Genomic DNA, 11,519 nt, shown 5'->3' on the forward strand with positions numbered 1-11,519 from the left:
AACTTGTGCTCAAAAGGCCCTAATTTTGTTTTTGGGTATGTACATAAAATCTCTTGAGTAATAGAGATTTTGAGTTGCCTGTGACCTTGTTAAAATGGCAAGCTATGGCTCTCTGATAGAGGATTACCAGCCTCACTTTATGAACATGCCACATGGTGGGATATTAGTCCCACACGTCCCACTTCAAAGGATCCGATTTATTTTGCTGTTGGAACAAATGTACAATCCATTGGCATGTGTTTGCATTTGAACTGCGATCTACTTTAGAGAAGACACAATTTATGTTGATTTAGTTAAAGACCACTTAGGAGCTACACTGCGATTTAGAGTGTTACAGATTTAATACATTTGGGGATTTCCTAATATCAGGTGTAGATATCCCAACTGCCATATTTTTTTGTGAGATTTCCCACTTAATACGTTGCCAATGTTTACAGGGGTATAGAAATTGCAAAATCAGTCTTGGATTCTGATGCACTGTGGGGGAGGGGTTGAGGACTGGAGTTGATCACCCCTGGCCTAGATCAGGGTGGCCAACACGTAGCATGTGAAATGGCCCACATCCACATTTGCCCAATGGGCCCCAGCACCCCTCCGCCATGGGGCCTCCCCGCACTCTCAAGGGTAAAATTCTTGGATGGATGAGGAGGGGGGACAGTAGGGCAGTGGCCTAACACAAAATGTGTGCCCCTTTATTTGCATACCTGAAAAAATGTTGGCCACCCTGATCTAGATGAATATGTGCAGAATATAAAAATGCATGTGAAACTTCACTTCCCGTGAAACCAGCTCATATTCCCATGGTTTGCAAAGTGTAATTTTTGCACATTTCTAATTAGGAGATGGAAATGTATATGAAAAGCCTTAATCTGAAATATATTTTTATAGGCTCTACTACTTCCTTCCAAACTGCAGTCTCAAAAATGAAGGACAATCTTTACATACTTTATTAAGGGAAACAAAACGCGTACCTTTTATCCCTAAAGGCTAGGAGGGTTCAGTTTTAGTTGTCATTGCCAACACCAAAAAGATCAATGAGACAGAAGCAAGCCTGGCCGTGGAGAAATGACTCAGTTGGCCTAAAGGGATTTTTTTAAAACATTTTTGTTAAGCTCAGTAAGTTTGCAAAGTAATTTGACTAACATTTTGAGACACACTTGTAAGGGGTGTAACCTGCCTTTGATTTCAAACGTCTTGCTTTTCTGATCTCATGACATTACACTGAGTCACTCTAAGAATGTCACGTCATTTGATTCCATTTGAGTAATAGCCATTACTCTGTTCCATCCATCTTAGAAAGTGTTAACGTTTTTAACTGCACAGGTGTCGTCAGGTTGTCATAAAATTGAAAGATGACGTTTCAAAAAAAAAGTAGTGCTGTTTTTCTCTTACCTGAGATTCTTTGCCTTTTGATCCAGTGGCTATAACTTTGCAACAGTTTCTTAAAGGTGCCGTCCTCCCCTGTGTCAGTGGCCTGTTTAGCCCAATCGCTGCCAGCAGGCCCTGTGGTAGCAAAGGGGGTTAAAGCCTGCACCAATTGCACTTTCCTGCATTACATTTTTTTTCTTTTTTATATATTGTCTTGCGCTTTTTCGAAAGCATTAAAAAAAAAAATTTTTTTTTATATATATATTTAAACAATTCCGCGATCCCCACCAAGATGGAAATCACAAAGCAGCACTCAGAAATTGATAACCAAATAAGTATATTAAAACACAAACAAAGCTGGTGCATGTGTGCTTTGTTTGTGTTTAAATACACTTATTTGGTTATCAATTTCTGAGTGCTGCTTTGTGATTTCCATCTTGGTGGGGATCGCGGAATTGTTTCTATTAAGAGTATGGAGCAAGCACCTGACCATACTATTTGTAAAGGAGTGCCAGCTGTTCTCGTGTGTGTGTGTGTGTGTGTGTGTGTGTGTGTGTGTGTGTGTGTGTGTGTGTGTGTGTGTGTGTGTGTGTGTGTGTGTGTGTGTGTGTGTGTGTGTGTGTGTGTGTGTGTGTGGCCTTCAGAACAAAATAATACATGAAAAAATTAAACTGGCAGGGAACCTGCCTGACGTCTTTTCTAGGTAGGACAAAAATAACTGGCCGGAGGTGGAAAACGCCCCCTCATATAGTGGTCACAAGAAAAGCCTAGCAGCTTTGACAAGGAGGAGCTATCCATATTTGTCTACCATAGAGGACGCAGAAGAAAACACAATGTTCTTAATCTCGAGCGTCTGTGGTTACCATGGCAACTACTAGACTGCAATGGGCTCCAGGGAGTGTTTCATATTAACCTTCTGGACAACCGAAGATTCCAAACGCATATATCTCCGGAACAAAGCATGAGGTTAAAAAACTGGTGGGAATTCTGGACCGCTAGGTCCAAACAACAGACTGGGTTTTAGCAGATGATACAGTAGGCCATGGGTATTCCTTGGAGTTCCTGAAAATGCCAAGTTTGCTTCAAGGAACCAGGCCTCTTAAACAATCCGGAGAAGAACACGGGCCTAAAATGGGTTCACGATCTGTTGGCCAATATGGCAATTCAACCAGTTCCGCCTTCTCGGCGAGGTATTTTGAACTAGAAATGAAAAATATCATGAAGATTCAGAACATTTCTGACTCTGGAAAATATGTAATCGGGCGCTCCTAGTCGGCTGGTTGAAAGCAGAATTTTCAGTGCTAATATACACTATATATATATATATAATCAATTACAATAGGGAAAAACGTGCAAAAAGGAATCAATTGTACACGTGAGTAATTATAACTTGTGAACTTGAAAGTAAACAAATATTAAAACACAATAGTGATAACACAAAAAAATGTGAAGTGAAATGATAAACACCAACAATAGTGTATATATAGCGTATGATAATAAATTGTAAAGCAGTTCAGAAAAAAACCTTTGACTGTTCCTAGGTCTATACGATTCTTGTTGTCTTCCAAGTGAGGGGAGCACAGGACATCTACAGTACGAATATGGAAAAAATAAAAAAAAACAGTAGTGCGACCAGAGTGCTAATGTAGCCTTCTAAATTAATGTACAGGCATACCCCGCTTTAAGTACACTCACTTTAAGTACACTCGCGAGTAAGTACACATCGCCCAATAGGCAAATGGCAGCTCACGCATGCGCCTGTCAGCACGTCCTGAACAGCAATACCGGCTCCCTACCTGTACCGAAGCTGTGCGCAAGCGGGGAGACTATACAAATGCGTTATTAACATCAGTTATGCACGTATATAACGATTGCAGTACAGTACATGCATCCATAAGTGGGAAAAAGGTAGTGCTTCACTTTAAGTACATTTTTGCTTTACATACATGCTCCGGTCCCATTGCGTACGTTAATGCGGGGTATGCCTGTATATCAGTTCCACTCACCAATTTCCTTTTAGGGATATGGCATATCAGACTAATTCTCTCTCTGATTGGAGCAAATGGTGAAAGGGAATTCAATGTGGGTCTCCCCGAGGTAATGCAGCAGTCCTCTCGTGTTTTTTTCCTCATCTCTTGGTCTAATGAGGACTCCTGCATTATCTTTGGGAGACCCACAAGAAAGCCATAGCCAGTGATGCTTTCGCAATTTACTTTGAATTTCCATCTGTTAAATTTGATTATTTATTTTTTTTGAACACCCATTCCCTCTGCTTCAGCAAGGAATAAACAAGTAATGGTTATTCTGCCATTTCCCATATTATTGTCCACTTTGGGAAAGCAATCTTAAATTGCTCAGATTTACAGTGTGAAACTTGAAAGGTTATTAAGGGCACAGGGTTTCTTCAATTAAGTTCTATCGACAATGTTGCATTCCAGAAAGCTAGTGACTTCTACAATCTTATTGCATATGGAGGACATTTATACATTCGTGTAAGTTACGAAAGGTGGACCCTTTGCTGCTAAAAGTCCCTAATATACTGGACATCCTCGGGCAAGGATTTCAGAAGGTTTAAAACCCATCTCATAGGGTCCAAGCATCTGTATTAGGCACATTCTATCATAAACAGATTGCCTTAGATCCTTTTTGGCTTCTAAATGTATTAAAGCAGTGACTAGGATTAGGCCAACTTCTAGGATCCCGTTCCTTCATGGGATTTGGGCCTGCTGCTACAGCAACTCACTGCTTCTTTCTTCTTTGAACCGATTCACAAGCTCTCTGAGATTACTTACAATTAGTAGTTTTTCTAACCACAATTACTACAGCACGTTGGTTTGGGCTCCAGGCTTTATTATGTTGCGAACCATTTTGTCACATACACCAGGATAAGATGGTGTTATGGACTCTCTCACACTTTCAAACCAAAGTAGTACCAGACTTCTTAATATTAATCAGGATATTATAGTCCCCTCCAGGGCTTGACAAATTACCCAAAAAGCTACTCACCGCCTAGCTCCACCCCTACCCCACCCCAATTTAAATAAATGTAATAAATTCCTAAGAACTAATAACATTTGTTTTTGACATAACCGTTTATATATTGTATTACATTTATACTTTACTATTTAGTCCTTGTTACATAATAGATGAGGTTGAAAAAAGTTTAACCTATGCCAAATTTAGACAGCAGAAACCTTATTCTATATCCCTACTTACAGTACAGTAATCCAGAGAAAGGCAAACAAAATAACACCAGTGACACATTATCCAATGATCTCTCTTAAGGGGAAAAATGAATTCCTTCCTGACTCCAAGAATTGGCAATTAGATTACCCCAAGGATCAACATCCTTCCCATGTTTACTTCTTTGGTATATCCCTGTATACCTTTCCTTTCTAACAAGATAGCCAATTTTATATTTTGGAAGATATCTTTTGGCTAATATATAGCATTCTTCTAAACGGTACAGGTGATCTCTGCTGCACAGAGCTTTGATGGGAGTAGAACAAAAAGACCAGTGCTGCACGGTGAGACCTAGATTCAGGGAGAAAATTCTTCAAAATCTCACCAAAATGAAGACATGGATGAATATCAAACTGCACAGACAGAAAAATATATGAATCATGAGCAAAGTTCTTCCATAATGAAAATGTGAGTGCTATACAGTCCAATCGTATCTCTTACGATCGATCATAGTGGCTGCAAATGGGCATGGGCAATGCGTCCCCGGTGAGACCGATCGGCAGAGGGAGGATGGGATGGAGGGAGAGGGGGAAAGACAGAACCGCACCGCGGAACATCCTTCAATGACCTGAGTGGCAAAGGTACCCCTCACTTCCTTCATGAACCCCTGTCCATGTAAATCATCTTCGTATAGTGAGATAGCAAAGCATAAGCCACTGTTTAATGTATCAGTCCCATAGGATAGAAGCAGTGTCTGCATGAGCAGTCCCCTAGATACTCCGTTTATTCAGTCTGTTCTACAGGAGCGTGCCCCCGAAGAAAAGTATCAGTAAAGGTTTCCCGAACAGAGGTAAGAGGAAAGAACTGCTCCTTGGAACTGCAACCCCGGTTACCTGCACATAGAGCAGCCGGTCCAGTTGCTCCTGGTCCTGCTGCAGCTGCACACAGTAGAGGGGGGGATAAAAACACAGTAGAGGTGGGGGGATACATATACAGTAGAGGGGGTACAGATATAGAATAGTGGTGAGTATACTCCTGGTGATCCTGCCCCTGCAACAGGCCCACACAGAGCAGGCAGAGCGGCCATACTCCACTATAGCCACAACCAGGTACTTCCCATCCCACGACATGGTGGCGGCAAGGGCTGTGAGGTGAGACCGGGGTACAGGAGACTCCCGGGGTCCGGCTGCGTTGAGCGAGGGACCGGCGGCTCGTGGTTAGGCAGGGGGACCGGCGGCTTGGTGCGATGCGACAGGGTGACCGGCTGCGCTGTGAGACCGGGAGAGCAGGGGACGACGGGCTGCGCGGTGCTGCTAGTGCTGTGAGGGAGAAGGCGCCGCATACACATGCCTTCAGTTCTTGCAGGCGTCTCGGCAGCAGCACGCACCAATCAGTCACGGAGAGGGCTGGGGTGACGATTTTCTGCACCTCGACCAATCGGAAGCTTGGGATTTGAACTTTTAATGGCGCACAGCTTCAATTGCAGGGAAAAAGGCTCAAAGAACCGCATGTTGATTAGGTGGCTATGGCAGCTCGTCTGCAGCCAAAATGCACTTGCCACAGGCGAGTGGATTTGTCGAGCCCTGGTCCCCTCATTTTGTCCAAACCCTATTTCTGACAAACGAATGTTAGTGGCACAATCTAAATGTAGTTGGGGCTCTAACAACATATGGGAAAAGGACTGATAGGAATAGGAAAACCACTAGGTTGTTTGTCCATCATGATATCGAAAGACAGTCCTGTTTGAAAAGTCAGTCCTGGTAGTAGAATGATTCATCAACAATGTGAGGTAGATTTTCCTCTAGGCGTGTTCCCTTATGTTGTCTGCAATAACAGATAAAGAAAACACACCATTGCGCAGTATACAGACTCAATTGCCCCAACCTGAAGAGGAAAATCCCTACTTACAGGATATTTTCTTGTTCATTCGGGGGAGAGAATCTGTTCTTTGGCTCTCTTCCTCCACCTTGATCTCCACGGGCCCCTCGTGGTTCCTAAGGTGGCTCTCTTCAACTCGGTCTGCGTCGTCCCAGTAGCAGCATACACCGCAACAACCGTGGTTGGAGAAAGTTGAAAGACAGCCTAGTGTACTCCGCAAATTTTATTTAACAATGTTAAAAAGCAGCGATGTTACACTCACATTTTGCGAGGGCAAACATGCCGCTCAAGAATGCCGTCCGCAGCCTGTGTCCACTCCAATAACTTTCTCTTTTGGACAACATGCCCAGCCTGTCTCCCCCGCGCCAATTTGGTTTTAGATGTTCAATACCCATACATATAAGGCCATCAGGAATCTGATTATGCACAAGCTAGTGCATAATCAGATTCCTGATGGCCTTATATGTATGGGTATTGAACATCTAAAACCAAATTGGCGCGGGGGAGACAGGCTTGGCATGTTGTCCAAAAGAGAAAGTTATTGGATATATGTCCTGAAAACCTTGTCCCCATTGGGTCTAAATATTGATTTCGATCTGGCATCCTTTTTGAAAGACCCTTAGAATCTGCTTGTTTCATCTTTCTTCAATGTAGTTATCGTTTTCTATTGAATTTGTAAATATGATCAATGTTAAACATTAGGTTTATGTAATCAACTATAGTACAAGTGTTTATTTTATTAATTTAATGTTTTAACATGTTTTAAGTCATTTTATATTTTTTGATATTTTAAAAGGGTAGTAGTGAGGACTGGTTTGACCCTAACAGCACAGTATATCAAGTCAGCTGTTTCTGGTCCTGCAATTACTCAGTTAAGTGACGAAAATGATCGCCGCCCATTTGTGGGCAGATACAAGTTTTAGTGCATGTACTTAAGGCACCAGTGTACTGGACTCCTTCATCTCCTGAGGAAGTGACGTAGCGTCACGAAATGCGTAGAGAGGAGGAGCCTAGTACAGTGCACGTTGTAAGCTGTCACCTGCGTTACATCTCGTGGTGTGGGGAGAACTTCGGGCGCTGCGCCGCTGACGTCATCGGTTGGCACGCGACGTCATGAACAACACACCATCGAGTGGACACAGGCTGCGGACGGCATTCTTGAGCGGCATGTTTGCCCTCGCAAAATGTGAGTGTAACATCGCTGCTTTTTAACATTGTTAAATAAAATTTGCGTAGTACACTAGGCTGTCTTTCAACTTTCTCCAACCACGGTTGTTGCGGTGTATGCTGCTACTGGGACGACGCAGACCGAGTTGAAGAGAGCCACCTTAGGAACCACGAGGGGCCCGTGGAGATCAAGGTGGAGGAAGAGAGCCAAAGAACAGATTCTCTCCCCCGAATGAACAAGAAAATATCCTGTAAGTAGGGATTTTCCTCTTCAGGTTGGGGCAATTGAGTCTGTATACTGCGCAATGGTGTGTTTTCTTTATCTGTTATTGCAGACAACATAAGGGAACACGCCTAGAGGAAAATCTACCTCACATTGTTGATGAATCATTCTACTACCAGGACTGACTTTTCAAACAGGACTGTCTTTCGATATGGTACTGTAATTATCATCACCACACTTTGCGCCGGGGACATTTTTTGTATTTGTATCTGTATGGTATTGTATTTGAACAATCCATTGTTTATTGCCCCCTTGGCTGCATATGTAATCACATTGTAATCACTCAATTGTTGTTATCACACCAATTAGTCTATCACTTGGATCAAGCGCTGGTAGAGAGTTTTTTTTGTTTTGTTTTTTTTTTAGTTAGTTTTGTATTCATGTTTGTCCATCGTGATGGACCCAGAATGGGTCAGGCAGCCTCCATACCCTCCATATATAAATTGGTTATGACGGCTATATTTGAGGCACATAGAAGAGCATGAGAAAATCCTCCACTCGGACACCACATTTTCATGGGCAGAAAAGACTCCGGCCTCTGCTCAGGAAATGTGTAAAGTAGCAGCCTGGTCTTTACACACATTTGCTAAGCATTAGCGTCTGGATGTTAACTCATCAGCGGATGTGACATTTGGTAGAAGGGGCTTCAATCAGAAGTACTCCCTCACAGTTCTCATGGGATTGCTCTGGTACATCCCATTAGTATTTGACTGCCATAGAGGACGTAGAAGAAAAGTGGAAATGTACCTTCTGATATTTCTGTTTCTTCACATCCTGTATGGCAGTGCACTTCCTTCCCTTGAATCTTATATTTGCCATATTGGTGTTTTGTGCTTTGTCCTTTAAGGGCTTTGACAGAATCTAACTGACCTACGGTGGCTAACGCCCACACATTCACAGTGGTCACAAGAAGTGCTTGTCCTACCAGCTGTGAGGAGGCGAGATATCCCTTTACTATTTGGCTACCATAGAGGAATTAAAGAAACAGAAATATCGGATGGTACATTTCTTCTTTTGCTCACCTGGGCAATTGACCCATTTTATTCTAAAAAATTAAACGTGTTCTAAAATGTTTTAAAGTTTGTATATAAACATAATGGGGGGAAGGGTTTGATCTCGAGGCACTGCCTTTTTGTCTGATGTCACTGTCTGTTGAGGGAAGCATGTAGGTCAACAGGTAATGCTTTGCTTTTCACACTTTTGATCGATTACATGTTACGGGGAAAACACATTTGGGCCTTCATGCACATGTCTCTCACAGATTTCTCAAGCTTGTTCAAAACGCACAGTCCTCAAAGTGGTTAAACTGTCAATACTTACCAAGAGTGTGTGTGTGTGTGTGTGTGCGCGCCAGTCAGTGGGTGTGTGTGTGTGCCAGTCAGTGGGTGTGTGTGTGCCAGTCAGTGGGTGTGTGTGCGCCAGTCAGTGGGTGCGCGTCAGTCAGTGTGTGTGCGTGTGTGCGTGTGCGTGTGCGTGTGCGTGTGCGTGTGTGTGTGTGTGTGTGAAAATTAGTACGGTGCTCCTCTCTCCCACTGGACGTAGAGCAAGGCTCTTCAGCTGGTTTTCCCAAGGAGCTGCATCAGAACCAATTTAGCAGGGCCAGAAGAATATTGTCATTTTGTATACATTTAAAGACACATTACTATAACTAATACAAATAGTATTAGCTAGCTGAGAGACCCGGCGTTGCCCGGGATGTAATGTTCCTGCTCTCCTCTCTCTTTTTTTTCCCTGTCTCCCCTCTCTCTCTTCCCCTGTCTCCCCCCCCCCTCCTCTCTCTCTCTCTCTCTCTTCCCCCCTCTCTCTCTCTTCCCCTGTCTACCCCCTCTCTCTTCCCCTGTCTCCCCCCTCTCTGTTTGTCCCCCATTCCCATCAATCCAGCTCCCCTGCCCCCCCTTTACAGGTCCGGTCCCTCCCCCCCCCATTTACCAGTCCGGTCCCCCGACCCCTTTCCAGCTCCGTTCCCCCTCCTTTGCAGCTTCATGCAGTGTGTGTGTGTGTGTGTGTGTGTGTGTGTGTGTGTGTGTGTGTGTGTGTGTGTGTGTGTGTGTGTGTGTGTGCGCGGGTGCGCCAGTCAGTGTGTGCGCGGGTGCGCCAGTCAGTGTGTGCGCGGGTGCGCCAGTCAGTGGGTGCGCGGGTGCGCCAGTCAGTGTGTGCGCCAGTCAGTGTGTGTGTGTGTGTGTGTGCGCCAGTCAGTGTGTGTGTGTGTGTGTGTGTGTGTGTGCGCCAGTCAGTGGGTGTGTGTCTGTGCGCCAGTCAGTGTGTGTGTGTGTGCCAGTCAGTGGGTGTGTGTGTGCCAGTCAGTGGGTGTGTGTGCGCCAGTCAGTGGGTGCGCGTCAGTCGGTGTGTGTGTGTGCGTCAGTCGTGTGTGTGTGTGCGCGCGCGCCAGTCTTTGTGTGTGTGTGTGTGTGTGTGCGCGTCAGTCGTGTGTGTGTGTGTGCGTCAGTCGGTGTGTGTGTGTGTGTGTGCGTCAGTCGGTGGGTGCGCGCGTCAGTCAATGGGTGCGCGCGTCAGTCGGTGGGTGCGCGCGTCAGTCGGTGGGTGTGTTTGCATGCGCGCACGCCAGTCGGTGGGTGTGCGTCAGTCGGTGTGCGCGCACGCCAGTCGGTGTGCGCGCACGCCGGTGGGTGCGCGCGCGTCGGTGGGTGGGTGCGCGCAGGTTGGTGGGTGGGTGCGCGCACGCCAGTCGGTGGGTGGGTGCGCGCACGCCAGTCGGTGGGTGGGTGCGCGCACGCCAGTCGGTGGGTGGGTGCGCGCACGCCAGTCGGTGGGTGGGTGCGCGCACGCCAGTCGGTGGGTGGGTGCGCGCACGCCAGTCGGTGGGTGGGTGCGCGCACGCCAGTCGGTGGGTGGGTGCGCGCACGCCAGTCGGTGGGTGGGTGCGCGCACGGCAGTCGGTGGGTGCGTGCGCGCACGCCAGTCGGTGGGTGGGTTTGCGTGCGCAAACGCCAGTCGGTGGGTGTGTTTGCGTGCGCGCACGCCAGTCGGTGGGTGTGTTTGCGTGCGCGCACGCCAGTCGGTGGGTGTGTTTGCGTGCGCGCACGCCAGTCGGTGGGTGTGTTTGCGTGCGCGCACGCCAGTCGGTGGGTGTGTTTGCGTGCGCGCACGCCAGTCGGTGGGTGTTTTTGCGTGCGCGCAAGCCAGTCGGTGGGTGTTTTTGCGTGCGCGCACGCCAGTCGGTGGGTGTGTTTGCGTGCGCGCACGCCAGTCGGTGTTCGCGTCAGTCGGTGGGTGTGTTTGCGTCAGTCGGTGGGTGTGTGCGTCAGTGTGTGCATCAGTGTGTGTGTGCCCGTCAGTCAGTGTGTGTGTGTGTGTGTGTGTGTGTGTGTGTGTGTGTGTTTGTGTGTGCGCGTCAGTCAGTGTGTGTGTGTGTGTGTGTTTCAGACAGGCAGTTCGTGTGTCAGTCAGGTTGTTGATGTTGTGGTGTATGTGTGTGTCGCCCTTCTCCCCCTCCCCCCCTCTGCTTTTTCCTCTGCCCTGTTGCGAAGGGGGGGGGGTGGGGGGTGGTTGTTGATACCTGCTCCCAGCTTCCCGGCCTGGCCGCTGGTCCAGGCGGGGGGGTCGATACCTGCTGGCGCCGCCGCGGGTGGGGGGGGGGCGGTTGTGGGGTGGTGATAGCTGCTGGCGCTACCCGGCTTCC

At 46.7% G+C, this 11,519-nt stretch overlaps 1 protein-coding gene across 2 annotated transcripts in view; it reads left to right on the forward strand.

Annotated features, from left to right (window-relative positions):
• C1H9orf85 (chromosome 1 C9orf85 homolog) overlaps positions 1–11,519 on the forward strand; it is a 44,900-nt gene that overhangs the window by 18,130 nt on the left and 15,251 nt on the right. The window contains exon 3 of one of the 2 annotated variants that reach the window (XM_075598087.1): positions 4,838–5,022. In XM_075598087.1, the coding sequence (XP_075454202.1) occupies positions 4,838–4,841 (4 nt within the window). In that variant the 3' untranslated portion in view covers positions 4,842–5,022. Of the gene's footprint in view, positions 1–1,300; positions 1,308–4,837; positions 5,023–11,519 lie in introns of those variants that run through there. The other variant, XM_075598098.1, reaches the window with a different exon arrangement.

This window comes from Ascaphus truei, chromosome 1 (genome assembly GCF_040206685.1).
Source record: "Ascaphus truei isolate aAscTru1 chromosome 1, aAscTru1.hap1, whole genome shotgun sequence".
Taxonomy (NCBI): Eukaryota; Metazoa; Chordata; class Amphibia; order Anura; family Ascaphidae; genus Ascaphus; species Ascaphus truei.